This window comes from Giraffa tippelskirchi, chromosome 12, assembly GCF_054371585.1.
Source record: "Giraffa tippelskirchi isolate mGirTip1 chromosome 12, T2T-mGirTip1v1.2.pri, whole genome shotgun sequence".
Taxonomy (NCBI): Eukaryota; Metazoa; Chordata; class Mammalia; order Artiodactyla; family Giraffidae; genus Giraffa; species Giraffa tippelskirchi.
The window spans coordinates 36,770,431-36,787,278 of record NC_137286.1 but is presented as its reverse complement, the minus strand read 5'-3'; the positions used below and the strand labels follow the sequence as shown (position 1 = coordinate 36,787,278).

The following is a 16,848-nucleotide window of genomic DNA, read 5'->3' as shown; positions in this document are numbered from 1 at the left end:
ACAACCAATGCCCCTGTCTGGGTCCTTTTTTGAAGCTCATAACCAGACAAATAATCTTATATGTATTTTACTTTGTTTAAACTACTGCTGCTTCTGTTTTATTGAATTGTGCTAATTATCAGTGACCCTTCGGTTTACACAAATAAAGAATTCCCAAACAAATTGAGCTGTATGCTTTCTCTACCCATTTAGATGCCTTGTTTCATCTTGGCTTAGCTTGCTACTAAGGATAGCTGCTTAAAGTATTCAGAGTGGGCAGAAGGGGCATGGTGGTGACAGACTAATACCAGTTAACCGCTTTCATAGGAACATTCCCCTTGACCCCCTCCCTCACCTTTGCTTATTCCAGGGCACTAAAGGTCACTCGTATACCTATTGCACACTGTCCTGAGGGCTGAATACCCACCACTCTGGACTCATCTGTTGCTCAGTTGACAAAATCAGGTGCTTGTTGATAGTTCTGTTAAAAAGTTTAATTTCAAGTTACACATTAAATACAATCAAATAGGCAGCAGCAGTTTTATTAAGCATCAGAGTCAGTGGGCGTGTTCATTGATGGAATCATTGGGTGTGTACATTGATGGAATGCCTGGTAACGGGATGATGGGAGCGGCAGCATCCAATCAGAGTCCACAGTAAGCCAGGCCGTTAGGGGAGTCACAGCTGAGCGCTTTCCTGGCCCCACGCTTCATCCAAGCCATCTTCCCTCTCCTCCCTCCACTCAGCACTCAGTCTGCCTCCAACTGGCTGGTGAAGTGAGCTAGCAGCCTGTTAAATCTACCAGGGACTAAGGTCCCAAACTATCAGCCCTTTAGTTTTGGAAGGAGAGCTAATTTCATTGTCACCTGAACAAAAAGCAGTACTTAAAACTGTCCACACATGAAGCTTCTCTGGATTGTTGGCTATTGTTGGCATAAGACCTGGCAGGTACCAGGACTGTACCTAACCTGGAAAACCTAAGAGACTTGCCAGAAGTCCATGTGCCCAGACCAAAGAGGACCTGGGGGTCAGGAATACGCTCAGCCTGCCATCTTAAGGAGAAACCGGGGAGGGGTCCTGCTTACTTTTTTTGCTCTTGGTAAAAGGAATCAATGACACCTTTGTACTTCTCTAGGACTGCAAGCCGTTTCAGTTTCATTGTAGGACCTAAGAGAAATTGGAAGAAATGAGTGAGGCCTGGGCTCTGAGATGTCTGTGAAGGTTATGTGGTAAAGCTCTAGATTCACTAAGTTCCATAACTCTGGAATTAAGCCAGACCAACGAGTAGCCAGCCTCCAAAATGGCCCATGGTGATCCCTGCACCTGGCAGTCATACCCCTTGTGTGGCTCCTTCCCACACTGTACCAGGGTTGGTCTAAGTGGCCAGTAGAATACAGAGAAGGTTGGGTAGTTTACATAACATAACTAATAGGCAGATCATCCCTGCATTTCAGTGATCACTAATATGATGTTGGACATTATGCTTTGATTGCTTGTGATGGGGGCAGGGGAAAGCCCTGGCCAGGGAGGGCCTCTGCCGTGGTCTTTATGAGAGGTCTTCCAAGTATCACTTTCTTGGCCTTGGTTCTCTCCTCTAAGGCAAGGCTAAAAGGGCTCTGCTTTGGGTAGCTTAAATTCCATTTTGTGCTAACTCACACTTGGCTGTGTAACTGGAGACTTTAAGATCAAAGCTATTTATAGAAACTGCTTAGAGAGGACATCTGTCTGGTTAACCTTATGTTCAATTTGTTAGCACCAGACAGCCAGATAAGCTCAGGGTCTCTGATAGCAGCTCAGCATTACTGTGGATAGTTGCCTCTGGGTTCAGCCTTGACGGGTTGGAGGGAGACTCATTGAAAAAGACATTTCCACCTCCCCCTGTGTCATGAACACCCCAAATGCTACAGCCAAGAGCGACTTCATCCATCCGGCTAAGGCCACATCAGAGGTCTTTTCTGTTTCTGTGGACCATTGGTCCAGAAGGGCTTCATCCCTTTACCTGTTGCATGAGCTGCCTTTACAAAAGATTATCGTGTTCTCACTCCCTGGAGCCAGGTGAAACTCTAGCCCAAACTCTAACAGGGCCTTGGTGTCTGCCTGGTGGTCCCATTGTGCTTTCAGAGGAAAACGGTTCCTTAGTCAAAGCAAAGTTAAATGTCATATGTTCAAATGAATGAGTTCCAACACATGTACATTGAACAGGCGCTACCCAAACACAAGGCCAAGCACTGAGCAGTCAAGGTCCTCCCACAGGAAGGAGGAGGTAGGTGTCACCTGAAGTGTTATCAGGGACCTTCTGTTTGCCAAGGCTGCTTCCTAGTGGGTACCTCCCAGGCTCTGCCATGGCCTCTGCCCACCTGCACAGCCCCTGCAATTGTGTAAAGAAAACACCTACCCAGCTCTCCACCTGAAATGGAGAAGTCCCTCTCAAGAATGGCCCACTTCTGGATGTGGTAGGGTCGCGCAGCTGCATTCATGTTGACTCTCTGGATCCCTTCTTCGATGGCCTGATACACGGCTTCATCCTTCTTCCCCATAACCTCAGATACCGTGGTGGCTCTGCTGCCCACCCTCTGGCAGAACTCCACAGCTTGTTCTGTCAGATTATCCGTGGGCTCAAAGGAGTCAGGGTCCAGAGTGCACTGAAAGCCAGAGACAGATCAGAAGCAAGCCTCACTCCACAGGTCGCATGCTCAGGCCTTAGAGGAGGCCTCACTGCTGATGCTCACAGATGTGGATCACTGTGAGCTGTTTCAGAAAGATGGTTCTAGAATGAATAGGACGTGCTACTCAGACTGCATTGAGCCCCTTAGGGCAGGTGGAAGGAAGGGAGGACTGAGATTTAGATGACGTCAGCCAATGAGATCATCTTTTAAAACAGGGGCCACAACCCTGGGCCCGTCTACTACCCCAGAATCAGATACCAGACATCAGACTGGGAGATATCTACAGCACTTTGTACACTGGACTGTACTAGAAAACACAGGATCGCCAAGACAGCACATTACTAACTCTAACACGGGGCAGAAGGGATCCCTGTATGCCACGGCTGCCCCGTAGTAGGGGCAGAACTGACCACTTATTCCAGAATATGGTTGTGACATCCACACTGTCTTGGCCAAACGTTGCTTCTGCCCAGGGCCAGACCCACAGGCCACCCACCCACTGCTCCTTCCCCCACCCCCTAGGCACACCTTCAAGGTGAGCAGCATGGACAGGAACTTCCTCTGGTCTCCAATCAGCATGGCGTTGCTGATGATTGGCAGCTCTGTCTTCACGGCCTCCTCAACAGGCACAGGGGCCACGTTCTCTCCACCAGCCGTGATGATTAACTCTGAGAAGGCAAGGCCAGGCCCCCGGCGTAGGCTTTAGTCCAGGGGCTCAGGACAAGTACACCCAGACTCTGCCTGGAGAGCTGACCCTCTATGGCATAAGGACTCAGGTTCAATCACACACCTGCCTGCATGATTTCCAGAAAGGTATTCACCCACTCAGCTTCAGTTTCCCCTGGGAAATTGAGGTGTGGGGTTCCCACAGGGATGCTGCAGGAATTGGACAACATAAATAAAGCACCTCTTCCTCAGAGGTGTCCCCAACTTTCTTCCCTGGGGGAGCCAAGTTGCTCATGGGGAGTTTGAAGTTTCATGCTTTATTTTAAATTTTATGTCCAATTTGTTTTCTACTCTGCATCATATCCGTGTTTGCATATAGAAATACAAAATATTATCCCTCACATCTCAGTAGTTAGGACTCAGTGCTTCCACTGTTGGGGCCCAGGTTCAATCCCTGCTGGGGGAATTAAGATCCTGCAAGTTGAGCAGCATGCCCCACCTTCCCCCCCAAAAAAAATCTATGTCCTCCAATTTTCTGGAAAGGCTTGCCTTGTTTACTGAGGGAGTTTGAATTCCAGCTTTGTCATTTATTAGCTGTGTGACCTTGGGCAAATTACTTAACCCCTCTGGTTGTCCTCATTAGTTAAGTTGGAGTAGCAGCAGTGTCTTTCCCATGGGAGACAATAGTAAGTAAAACAATGTCATTCATTCATTGTTTTTCATTAGCCATTCATTCATTCACCTAAAAACCTTTAACTGGCCCTACCTCTTGGCTCTGAGGCAACCTGGCACCCACCACCTTGCTGAAGATGGGGGTGGAGGAGCCAGGAGGCATGGTCAGAGGGAACAATTTCCTCCAAGGCCTGGATCAACCCCACAGGGAGCCCTGGGGTCCCTGACTTCTCAAGTGTTCATCGATGGCAAGGCATGTGGCATTAACTAAGAGCTCAATGTTTATAGTGGGTATAAATAGTGGTGGCAGTATAATTGCTCCCACATCCCACCACAGCCTTGAACCCAGCTGGCAGCACTCACCTTTGAGACGCCCTGTGATATAGAGGAAGCCGTCGGCATCCAGGCGGCCCGTGTCTCCCGTGTGCAGCCAGCCCTCTGCGTCGATGGCCTCACACGTCTTGTCCTCCATGTTCAGGTAGCCCATGAAGATTGTGCGGCCCCACAGGCAGATCTCCCCAATGCCCTCTGCATCCTCATTCACCAGCTTCACCAGGCAGCCTGGCACCAACTTGCCAGAGCTGGGTGTAGGGGGGCCGGGAGGCATGGTCAGGGGGAGCAGTTTCCTCCAAACCCTGGATCAACCCCTACAGGTAGCCCTGGGGCCCCCAACCTCTCAGTATTCATCGACAGCTAGAATGTCCCCTCCCGGGATTTTTGTATTTTAGTAGGGTCCCCATAGCTAAGAGGTAGGGCCAGTTAAAGGTTTTTAGGTTGAATGAATGAATGGGGAAAATCTTAATGGGATAACTTCAAGTGCTGTGATGGGCAGGCAGGGAGGGGAGACATTTAAGCAAAACAGAGAATCCTTCAACTCACTCCCCAGAGCTGACTGCCTTCCCAGTTCACCAGAGGACTGGCCCAGTCCCCCCTAGCTCCCATCGCAGTTGGAGCCTGGGCCATCAACAATGCTGGGACACCCTCTAACACACCGCATGCTACTGGAGGGAGGGAACAAAGTGATGTTCCTCCCTTAGAACCCTGCTCAGGGAGCCCCTGGGCTGCAAGGCTGTTTACATCCACAGACCCGTGTGACACTGTCACAGGGACCACCACCACAAGACTCAGGCCTGGCAAAGGGACTTGGCCCAAGATAGGGCTGTTGGCACTCAGGTCCAGTGGTCTGGGCCCAGGGTCCTAATCAGCAGATAGGCACCGACGGGTATCAGCAAAGATGTTCAGGCCAGCATATGTGCCGAAACCTGGAACACACCTGTAGAGACGGTAGTTGTAGGGGCTGGACATGAAGTGGGGGCCTGAGGTCTCACTGAGGCCGTAGCCTGCATATAAGCGGATGTTGAGGCCCAGGAAGAAGTGCAGTGTCTCCGCAGTCATGGGGGCTGCCCCATAGAAGCTCTTCTGACACTTGGCAAAGCCTAGTGCCTGGCGGACCTTGGCTAGCACCAGGTAATCTGCCAGTCGGGTTGTGAAGGGCTTCAGATCGCTGGTGGGAGAGGGAGAATGGCTCACAGAAGACAACACATCAACACACATGCATTAAAATGGAGGGAGGTGGTCAGTGGGTACCCTGAATGGCAATTTCAGTTATCTACTCTGATTGATTAGTGGTGACGCTGAATCCATCACTAAATATTTTCAGTATTGGCCCTTCCTATGAATATACATGCGCACATGAGTGTATACTTGTAGTTTTGTGCAAATACATCTTGAGCCAGGAAGTTAGAAAAACAGATTCAGCTGTGTATGACAACACAGATGCACAAAAGTGCACACACAATAATAATGCACACACAGACACTTGACGTATGTATGCATGGACACGTGTACACACGTGTCTGATTCCATTTGAAACCCTTGAATGAGTTTTTATACATATTTACTTTTCACATCCATGCAAATGAAGTGGTACAGACACGTGTACACATCACATGAGACATGATACAGATTTACAGACACATTAGTGGTGGAAAACATTTCTGAATTGGAACAGGCCAGATTTATGCTGTTGACCCTCCTACAGCACTGGGTGAGAATTTAAAAGCAATCAAAAGGCTGTGGGCAGAATATTGAGATGTTAGGAAGGCTGGAAACACCCCCATCACTGTGATGTGGCCCCTACTTGAGCCACCTTCTGAAGTCAGGAGTCCCCTCAGGAGACTGCCAGAAGCTGCTCCCAGGGAGGTGAATGCTACTCCAGAGGGAGCAAGTCAGTCCTTGCAGTCAGAACCCAAAGATGGGGTTACTGTCTCCTGTGGGATCTGGGAGGAGAATAGGGGCTCAAGCCCAGCCACTGATGGGGCCTCTGTGAAGGGGTCTGGACAAGCCTGGCCTCTCAGATCCTAGGTTGTGACCCATGGTTATGAGCCAGCCCTGCTGCCTCCCCAGGCCTCTTCTTCCCTGGCCCCCTGTACCTGCTCGGGCAGGTGAGGTTCTGCTCCAAGGTCACCGACATGGCCCAGAGCAGCATCTTACGCCGGATGAAGCCCGACTGAGCCGCCACCTCCTGGATCCGCTCCATGATCTTCTCCCACACCCGAGGCACCCCCATGTGGGACGTGGGCTCCACCTCCCTCAGTGTGTTCACCAGGCTCCCCTGTTCGCCGCCAGCAAGAGACAGGCTTGTGGTGGAGAGCCAGTTGGGAGCCAAGAGGCCTGTCCCCAGAGTCAGCGTGTACCCATGCAGGCCTCCTGCACACAGGCACTCACAAAGGCGCACACCATGCAACTCACGTCACATACTATTGGCTAGGACTCAACAGCCATCCCTTCCCTGCTCCTCTTTGTTAACAGAACCCTGATGTTGCTCAGGTGCCAGGGTGGCCAGTCCTGGTGGCAGTGATTTTTCTATCAGTCTAACTCAGACATGGTCACCCCATTACTCTAAGCAGTGACTGGGCTTCCCAGGTGGCGCTAGTGGTAAAGAGCCCACCTGCTAAAGCAGAAGACACAAGAGACGCAGGTTCAATCCCTGAGTTGGGAAGATCCCCTGGAGGAGGGAATGGCAACCCACTCCAGTGTTGTTGCCTGGAGAATCCCATGGACAGAGGAGCCTGGTGGCTTACAGTCCATAGGGTCGCAAAGAGTTGTACATGACTAAAGTGACTTAGCATGCACACACACAAGCAGTGACTAGTTGAGGAATGGATGTGGGACATGATTTGGGCCAATGTAGGGGAGGGATAGGTCTGCTGGGGGCTTCTGGGGATGTTCTTCTCACAGTTAAAAGGAGCCCAAGCACAGGTGTAATGTACGAGACCGTGATGCAGGGCATGGCTGTGGCCATCTGTGACCATCCTGCGATCTTACACTGAGGGTGGCCTGTCCTTGATGGTGCTGTGGACCCACAGAACCACTCTGACTCAACTTCCCTTTACATAATATCATTAAGTTCCCTTCTTGTTTGGTCATCTGAGCCAGGCTGTGAACACACAGGGAACCGGCAGGCTCACAAATGCTCGCACAGGGCCCACAGACACAAGCACACACATGGGCACACGTACAGGTAGAGAAGCAGACTGACCTTCAGAGCATCAGGCTCGGCAAAGCAGACCTGGGCCCCCCACTGGATGCCTGTCCACAGGTCATAGATCTGGGCAGCAATGTGGCTGAGAGGCAGGTAGCTGACCACCACCTCCTGTTGGATTTCTGCAGGTTGGATGTCACCGGCCTGGCTGCCGTACCGTGCTGTCCACGTGATCTGGAGGATGGGCAGATGGGCCCCTGGCAGTATCTTCAAGTCAGCTCTGGAAGTGCCCACACCTGGAGCCACCCTAGGGGCTTGGGGTACTTCTTTGGAGTGTTCTTTGAACACCTTCCTGGGCATCTCTGCAGGAAACCCTCTGGGCCAGGCCTTGCCCTTCCATCCCCCTCCACTTTGCTGGGCTCAGTCTGGGCCACAGATTTAAGGGCTGTCATACTTAGCTCAGATCCCTGAATGGAGGGGCTGAAGGAGCCCCCTAGAGGGCTGCTGGGGCAAAGCCATTGCCCAGGTCCACCCTCAGCCCACCCCCACACATCTGGGCATCCGTCCTACATTGTCCTGACTCAGCATCACACCCTTGGGGTTCCCAGTAGTGCCAGACGTGTAGACCAGTGCACAGCACTGGTTAGGCTTCTGGGCATTGATGATGGTGTCCAGGGCCTCCTCAGGCACCTCATTCCCCAGCTCCATGAACTCCTCCATCTGCACCAGGTGGGAGAGTGGGGACAGTCCAGGTAAGCTGGGTGGGCTCACACAGGCCCCACCTGCCCCCCAGGTCCCTCTACCCATACCGTGTACACGCTGGCCATCTTTGTCGGAGGAGGTTCTCCATATATCACTACTGCCTTCAGATGTGGTAGGTTTTTCCAGATCTGTGTTGACAGAGAAAATAAGTGGGGTTTCATTAAAAATAAAAGTCACTTCTTGAGAAGAGCACCATCCCCAGGTGTTAGCCAGCCTGGCAGGCTCCTTGTGGCAAAGGTTGTTGGTCCCCAGCTCTGATCTTTGACTCAGCAGAACACTTGCCACCCTTAACGCCTGGTTTTCCATCATGAGAACTTCGGAGCATCAAAGGTGGGGTAAACAGGGGGCAGGGAATGACTTCTATTAAAGGAAAGCCAGACGAGCTGGGGCCTGGCTGAATGCAGCAGAGGACTGTGTAACTATGGAAGAGAGAAGCAGAGAGGAAGGGGTAGAGGAAATCAGAATTCATTTATCTCACTAAGTTGAGGTGTCAGAAGTCAGCGTTCAGGAAAGCTGGGATGCCTAGAATTTATGAGACAGAATACCAGACAGGAGAGAACTGGCAGAGAAAGAGTTTGACGAATCTGTTTAGGTGTCCTCTTGAATCTTTGGCGGAATACCAGTCCGCACAGGCATAGGTGAAACTTCATGAAACTGGAAGAAGAACAGATGCTGGAGGAAGATCAATGACTGGGGCTAGAAGACAAACAAGAGCTTGTACGGAGCCAGAGATGTTTGTGTTTCCATCAGTCAGAGTGAAGGGCCCTTAGGAGGTATGAAATACAGACTTCAGGAGCGACAAGTGTTAGTTAATGGGGCTAAATTGGTCTTAGAGGAAAGGCTATGGAAACCTGCCCTGAAGGCTTCATTAAACACAAGTTTCAAAATGACATTGAGAAAGAGAAAAAAAAACTGGAATAAATTAACATGGGGAAGAAAACTAAGAAACCTAACATACATGTAATTGGAGTCCCAGGAAACATTTTTTAATTGAAAAAAGCCAGAGAAATTTCTAAATTTGATTAAAACTATATATCCATCAATTCAAGACTCCCAATGAATCCCAAGCAGGATAATCACAAAGAAAAACCATGCCAAGACACAGCATGATCCAATCGCTGAACACCAGTGATAAAGGAAAAAATCTTAAAAGAGGTCAGAGAAACAAGATATACCATGTGGAAAGGAACAAAGATGAGAAAGTATAGACTATTTATCAGAAGTTATGCAAAGTAGAAAACATTGGGATGGAGTCTTTAAAGAGCTAAAAGAAAAAAAAAAAAAGAAACCCCATCAACCCTGAATTCTAAACCAAATGAAAGTATCTTTTGAAAAGTGAAGGCAAAAATGAGAAGTTGACAGAAGGCATGGCCCTTGGACTTGCATTACAAGAAATGTTGAAGAAAATTCTTTAGGAGGAAGGAAGATGAACCAGATGAAAACTCAGGGAGGACATGAAGGGATGAAGAGTGCCAGAAACGGCAAATATGTGGGTAAACCAAAAAGAGACATCTTCCCTTTCTTTGAAAAAATTTTTGAATGATACTTGAGTATTTAAATACTATATTGAAGTGACTTCTCTGGTGGGTCCAGTGGCTAAGACTCCGTGCTCCCAGTGCAGGGGGCCCAGGTTTAATCCCTGGTCAGGGAACTAGATCCCACATGTCAAAACTAAGAGTTAAGTTCCCATGCCACAATGGAGATCGAAGATCCCAAGTTCCACAACTAAGATCTGACATAGCCAAATAAATAAATAAGTAAATAAAATACTATATTGCAGGGGTTATAACTTACATAGAAGTTAAGTGTGAATGACAATAGGACAAAGTATGGAAAGGGGATGCAAGTACACTGTTGTAAGATTCATATGTTACATGTAAAGTAGTACAATATTACATTCTAATAGTATTTGAAAGTAGACTGTGATGAGTTAAAGATGCATATTGTAAGCCCTAGAGCAAACACTAGAGGGAGAGCTAAAAAGCCAGTAGATAGAATGGAATGAAAGTGAAAGTGTCAGTCGCTCAGTCATGTCCCACTCTTTGTGACCCCATAGACTGTAGCTCATCAGGTTCCTCTGTCCATGGAATTCTTCTGAAAAGAATACTGGAGTGGGTTGCCATTCCCTTCTCCAGGGGATCTTCCCGACCCAGGGATCGAACCCACATTTGTTGCATTGCAGGCAAATCCTTTATCATCTGAGCTACCAGTTGCTCAGTCATGTCTGACTCTTTCCAACCCCATGGACTGCAGCATGCCAGGCCTCCCTGTCCATCACCAACTCCCAGAGTCCACCCAAACCCATGTCCATTGAGTCGGCGATGCCATCCAACCATCTCATCCTCTGTCATCCCCTTCTCCTCCTGCCTTCAATCTTTCCCAGCATCAGGGTCTTTTCAAATGAGTCAGTTCTTCACATCGGGTGGCCAAAGTATTGGAGTTTCAGCTTCAACATCAGTCCTTCCAATAAATATTCAGGACTGATTTCTTTTAGGATGAACTGGTTGGCTCTCCTTGCTGTCCAAGGGGCTCTCAAGAGTCTTCTCCAACACCACAGTTCAAAAGCATCAGTTCTTTGGCACTCAGCTTTCTTTATAGTCCAACTCTTACATCCATACATGACTACTGGAAAAACCATAGCTTTGACTAGATGGACCTTTGTTGGCAAAGTAATGTCTCTGCTTTTCAATATGCTTTCTAGGTTGGTCATAACTTTTCTTCCAAGGAGCAAGTGTCTTTTAATTTCATGGCTGCAGTCACCATCTGCAGTGATTTTGGAGCCCCCCAAAATAAAGTCTCTCACTGTTTCCATTGTTTCCCCATCTATTTGCCATGAAGTGATGAGACCAGATGCCAGGATCTTAGTTTTCCGAATGCTGAGTTTTAAGCCAACTTTTTCACTCTCCTCTCTCATTTTCATCAAGAGGCTCTTTGGTTCTTCTTCACTTTCTGCCATAAAGGTGGTGTCATCTACATATCTGAGGTTATTGATATTTCTCCCGGCAATCTTGATTCCAGCTTGTGCTTCATCCAGTCCAGCGTTTCTCATGATGGAGTCTGCATGTGAGTTAAATAAGCAGGGTGACAATATACAGCCTTGACGTATTCCTTTCCAGATTTGCAACCAGTCTGTTGTTCCATGTCCATTTCTAACTGTTTCTTCTTGACCTGCATACAGATTTCTCAGGAGACAGGTCAGGTGGTCTGGTATTCCCATCTCTTGAAGAATTTTCCACAGTTTGTTGTGATCCACACAGTCAAAGGCTTTGGCGTAGTCAATAAAGCAGAAGTAGATGTTTTTTCTGGAACTTTCTTGCTTTTTCGATGATCCAATGGATGTTAGCAATTTGATCTCTGGTTCCTCAGCCTTTTCTAAATCCAGCTTGAACATCTGGAAGTTCACGGTTCATGTACTGTTGAAGCCTGGCTTGGAGAATTTAGAGCCACCAGGGAAACCCATAGAATGGAATACTCAAAAATAAAACAAAAACAAAAAACTCCATTCAAAAGAAATCACGAGAGAGGAGAAAAGGATCAAGGGATGGATGGGATCAAAGACCAAATAGGAAAGAGCCAACTGGTAGTTTTATAAACAATTTTGTCAGACTAGATAAAAGTATGACTCAACTATACGCTGTCTATATAAGGACATATGTTGGTTAAAAGAGAAACAATGCAAAAATATATACCATGCAAACATTGATCAGAGGAAATTTGCACTGGCTATATTAATGTCAGACTGGTCACTGGTCTATGGTACAGGACAAAAGGTGGGGGCTTTGTTTTGAATTAAAAGACTCTTAAGAGACACCACCAAATGCAAAACATGGGCCTGATTTAGATCTTGATTCAAACAAATTGCCTGGAAAAACACATTGTCGGTATTAGATGATAGGAAAGAATTCTTTGACTAGTGTAAATAAAGGTGATAAATTACTGTGATGAAGAAATTGTCTTATATTTTATAAATGTTGAGCTATTTAAGGGGTGAAATGATGTGATGTCAGAGATTTGCCTTCAAATACTTCACACTGATATGAGTGTTACGGAAAAACATTGATGATTATTAAGTCTGGATGACCGCTCTATGAGGGTCCAGTATATTCTTCTCTCTATTTCTGTTTGTCTGGAAAGTTTCAGAACACAAATTTAAAGTAATTTCCTAGGGTGGACGTTTCTGATTCAGTACGTCTGGGCCTCAGTTTCTTCAGTGGTAAATGGGGCAGGGGGAGGGCGTTTGGATCAGATCAACTGTCTATGCAGAGGGGGTTGTCTTCCTGAGGGAGAGGGCAAAATCTATCTGGGGGGCTTTTTTTAATTAAAAAAATTCTTTTTTGGGCCATGTAGCATGTGAGATCTTAGTTCCTCAACCAAAGATCGAACCTGCGCCCCCTGCACTGGAAGCATGGAATCGTAACCACTGGGCCACCAGGGAAACCCCTATGGGGGGTTTATATAGCTCTACCACCCTCCCCAATCTGAGTGCCCATGTTGAGGGGTGTGTGACTCCCTCGGGCGAGGCTGAGGAGGCGAACTGACCATCGCCACTTACCAGCTGAGGCTCCTGCCAACTTGGTTCTCTAGGGGCCTGGGACACCCCTACTGTGCACTATTCTCTAAATATTTGTCATCTTTCTATTAAGTGAGGGCTTCCCTTGTGGCTCAGCTGGTAAAGAATCCGCCTGTAATGCAGGAGACCCTGGTTCGATTCCTGGGTCAGGAAGATCCCCTGGAGAAGGGAAAGGCTACCCACTCCAGTATTCTGGCCTGGAGAATTCCCATGGACAGAGAAGCCTGGCAGGCTACAATCCATAGGTTCGCAGAGAGTCAGACACAACTGAGGTGACCTGAGACACTCTATTAAGTGAAGGGTCTGAGTGCTTGGGGAGGGCAAGGAAGGGGGTGCTGAGGACAGCCCAGGCTCACCTCAGCCTCTCAGAGCGGTTCACTCTGGACCACCTCCTCTGCACCCAGACTGCCTCTCCCCATCTCAAGCATTGATCCAAGTCAGATAGAACGGAGACACTCAGAATGAGGGAACCCTGGAAACAGGGTTCAAGAGGAGTGGAGACAGAAAAGGACTTTTCCGCTTGACCTGAGGGAGTCCACCTAGTCTGGCCAGTCTGCGGCTCCAGGTCCCACTGTCCCAGGAGGTTGGAGACCACTTCTCGTGCCCTCAGGTGCAGGGGGGGTACTGAGGTCCAGGTGACAGCTCCAGAACCAGGGCCAAATCAACCGAGAGGAAGCGTCTCTGAGATGCCAGGAGCCACAGAGGGCCTTGCAGGCTGCTGGGTACAGCTGGGGCACAGAGGTGTCCTCAGGCCACTGAATGCCAGTGTGGTGCACATGGGGACAGGGCCAATCAGGAAGGGACCTTCAGTGGACCAGGAGGCATCAGTGCTCCAGAAAGCGCCAGCTGCCCCAAGAGGCACTTTTGAACTCCTACTGTGCCCTATGGTCTCTAGAAGATGCTGCAGCACTTGCTCTGGCTTGGCCCAAGCCCCACCCTGTGGCAGCCTGTACCCCGATTCGCCACCGAGACTCAGACTTGGGTGCTCACGTGTCAGAGTCCTGAACCACCCTCAGGGCACTCAACCCTTCCCTGAAGGGAAAGCCTTGGAGGGCCGTGGGCTGGCTGGGGGGGATGAGGGGGATGTTCCTTGAACTTCCTGGGCCTCAGTTTTCAGACCCGACACATGGGTCCGCGGCCATTGCCCTGCTGTGCTGACGTGTGTGTGTGCCGGGGAGGGTTGCGTTGAGGATGATGGGTGATTCTGGCAGGAAAGGTGGAGGTCTGTGAGGATGCCTTGCCTGACCCCCATGGCTGCTGCCCCCTTTCCCCCAAACCTTCAGGATCTTTTCCAGCTGCTTCTGCGTGTCGACCATGATGATGTTGGCGCGGCAGTCATAGGCGACATACTGGCAGGCCTCAGGGGAGCTGGTTGTGTAGATGCCGGTGATGATGCCACTGTCAGAGACCCAGGAGGATGTGTGTCTGGGTGGGTACAGCAGCCCACGCCCTAAGCTCCAACCCCTGCCCAACACACCCACAGCCCCTGGCCCCAGAGAGCCCCCATGGCCGGCCAGGCAGCTCAGCACAGCTGCCCTGGGCAGAAGGGGACAAAAGCGGGTCTGGTGAGGGCCCCAGGGAAGAGATGGGATGTTGGGGAGGGGGTGGGAGGCCCCTAAAAAGAGATAAAGACCCTCTCTTCACTCTCTGCCCACCTCCAACCCACTGGAGACTCTGCCCCTTCCTCAGCCACTCACCCTGCGAATACTGTGCCCACTGCTGAGAAGAACCACTCCGGGGAGTTGAAGGCGAGGACAGCCACGCTGTGGGCCCGCTCCAGGCCGAGCTCCAGGCCAAAGGGAGACAGGCCGGGTCAACCAGCAGGAAAGGGGCCTCTCATTCTCACCAAACACCCCTTCCAGACAGCAGGGGACTCTGCCAGCCCACCTCAGGGACCACCTCCCAGAGTCAGAGTGTGCCCTGGGGGACCAGCCACTCAACAGCCCTTGCTACCCCTCCCAGGCCTTCCCGGGGAGCCCACCCCTCAGCGCAGTGCACCAGGCTTCCCAGCCCCCCTTGAGCGGGACAACAAATGAGAAGTTCGTGCCACATCCTGGCACATAGTAAGGGTCCAGTGAATATAAACCCTCGGCCCCAGGCCAGAATGGACCATTAGCTCAATGAACGGGACAGTTTTACAGTGATCCTTTCTAAGGGCTTGCCCAGTAGGGAATCGGAAGGAGGTCTGTGAAGGCCAGAACTGAGGGTAGGGCTGGGGAGGGGAGAGGCCAGGCCTTGGGCGGCTCCCTCACCTTCAGGAAGCCCTTGGCGGCTTTGCGGGCCAGCAGGTAGTACTGAGTGTAGGAGATGTGTTCCCACGTGCCCTGCCGCTTGAAGCCCATGGCACTGAGGTCCCCATACTTGTCCAGAGTCATGGAGAACATCTGATGCACAGTGCGGGGAGTCTGCGAGCAGATGGGGTCTATGCGTAGGCGGACGCGCCCGTCGGCCCGAGTCGTCCATAGCGCCTCCTCTGCAGGGTCGGGGAGACCACAGCTTGCATCGTACCAGCCAGGGCTTGTCCCCAGGGGACCCCTGCTCCTCCCCTGGGCAGAGTTCCCAGGTCTCTGATTCCCACAATGCCTTGAGCACTGAGCCATGAGGGCTGGCAGACTCGTAAGGAAGCTGTCTGGAGGGGGATGCCTGATGGCCTTGAAAGATGGGCAAGGCTCTAGGGAGGCAGCAATGAAGAGGGAGGGCAGAAGGAGGCCTTGGGGACCCTAGACATTTTTCTGCTAGGGTCTATCATGCCAGCTGGAATTTGCCCCCTGAGGCTGGGCGGTCAGCAGTGGATTTGGGGGTTGCCCCAGAAGAGCAGGACTCTCAGATCCTCTGGGGTTTCTACCTTCTTCTGTCTCCTGAGAAGTGGTTGGGGACAGACTCAAGTGGCAGAAGATCAAAACATCAAAAATAGCAACACTTCCAGGGGGCTAGAGGAGACTGGAAACTAGCAGGCTCTGATCACTAGCCTGGAAAATTTCCCAGTCCCACGAAATAATCTAACCGTCTCTTTGCTCATCCCTGCCAGGGCCGGGCCCCATGCGAATTCCTCACGTGGGGATCTCATCTCATCTGCACAACATGGGTCTGGTAGCCCCATTTTACAGATGGGGCAGCTTCATCTCAGCGAGGCTCAGTCATTTTCCCCATGTCACACAGTGGGAAAGGCATGCCTGACACTGTCCTGGGCACCACCTACCCGTTAAGTTTAATGAGTGCAATAGGTGGGAACAGAGCTCTACCATTTAGTCCATGAGATGTGGGGAGAGCTATTTGACCTCTGAGTCTGTTTTCTCAGGGGAAAGGTGAGGGTTTAGTTCTCAGGGATGTTATGAGGGTCAAAAGAATGAAAGAGCTTCGGCATGTAGTTGGTGCCCAATAAATGCACACCTTGTTCTTCCTCCCTTTTTCCAGATCATTTGCAAAGAACACGTGGATGGGTGGTCTAGACACTTGTCCATGGGGCTGCCTTCTGGAGCCAGAGCAGTCATTCTACAAAGGTGAGTCATGGGTGAGGGAGTGAGGACCACAGAGGCTACTGTGCCACCTGCTGGCCAACCCGCTCTGAGATGGAGAGGTCCCACTTCCTTGGACAGCCATCTTGAGGCAAGACCAACAGTGAGCTGTATGACAGACAGTTCTGAGGCAGCCAGCAGATGGACCTTGTCTCTTCCTTCAATACTCTAGGGTTTCATGTGAACCCTGAAGTTGGCAGAAAGAGGTAGAGGCCCTGGGGCTGGGAAGAAGAGCCCATCCTTCCTCCCATGGTGGCCAAGGATGGGGGAAAAGGGGACATGTGTGCTTAGCTGCTCCATCGTGTCTGAATCTTTGGGACCCTTTGGACTGTAGCCCACCAGGCTCCTTTGTCCATGGAATTCTCCAGGCAAGAATACTGGAGTGGGTTGCCATTTCCTCCTCCAGGCACTCATTCCGACCCAGGGATTGAACCTGTGTCTCCTGCATTGCAGGTGGATTCTTACCCACTGAGCCACCAGAGAAGCCATTAAAAGGGGACATATCCAGGCCCAAATAGGAAAACAGGATGTCTG

The 16,848-nt window shown here is 50.3% G+C and overlaps 1 protein-coding gene across 5 annotated transcripts in view; it reads right to left on the bottom strand.

Moving 5' to 3' along the window:
• ACSBG1 (acyl-CoA synthetase bubblegum family member 1) overlaps window positions 1-16,848 on the bottom strand; it is a 62,864-nt gene that overhangs the window by 10,373 nt on the left and 35,643 nt on the right. For 2 of the 5 annotated variants that reach the window (XM_081549601.1, XM_081549602.1), the window contains 13 exons: window positions 15,052-15,272; window positions 14,497-14,585; window positions 14,077-14,197; window positions 8,277-8,357; window positions 8,038-8,187; window positions 7,525-7,701; window positions 6,416-6,597; window positions 5,257-5,487; window positions 4,347-4,564; window positions 3,174-3,313; window positions 2,375-2,621; window positions 1,065-1,146; window positions 335-460 (listed from right to left, as the gene is read on the bottom strand). In XM_081549601.1, the coding sequence (XP_081405727.1) occupies window positions 373-460; window positions 1,065-1,146; window positions 2,375-2,621; window positions 3,174-3,313; window positions 4,347-4,564; window positions 5,257-5,487; window positions 6,416-6,597; window positions 7,525-7,701; window positions 8,038-8,187; window positions 8,277-8,357; window positions 14,077-14,197; window positions 14,497-14,585; window positions 15,052-15,272 (2,027 nt within the window). In that variant the 3' untranslated portion in view covers window positions 335-372. Of the gene's footprint in view, window positions 1-334; window positions 1,147-2,374; window positions 2,622-3,173; window positions 3,314-4,346; window positions 4,565-5,256; window positions 5,488-6,415; window positions 6,598-7,524; window positions 7,702-8,037; window positions 8,188-8,276; window positions 8,358-14,076; window positions 14,198-14,496; window positions 14,586-15,051; window positions 15,273-16,848 lie in introns of those variants that run through there. The other 3 variants (XM_081549603.1, XM_081549604.1, XM_081549606.1) reach the window with 3 other exon arrangements.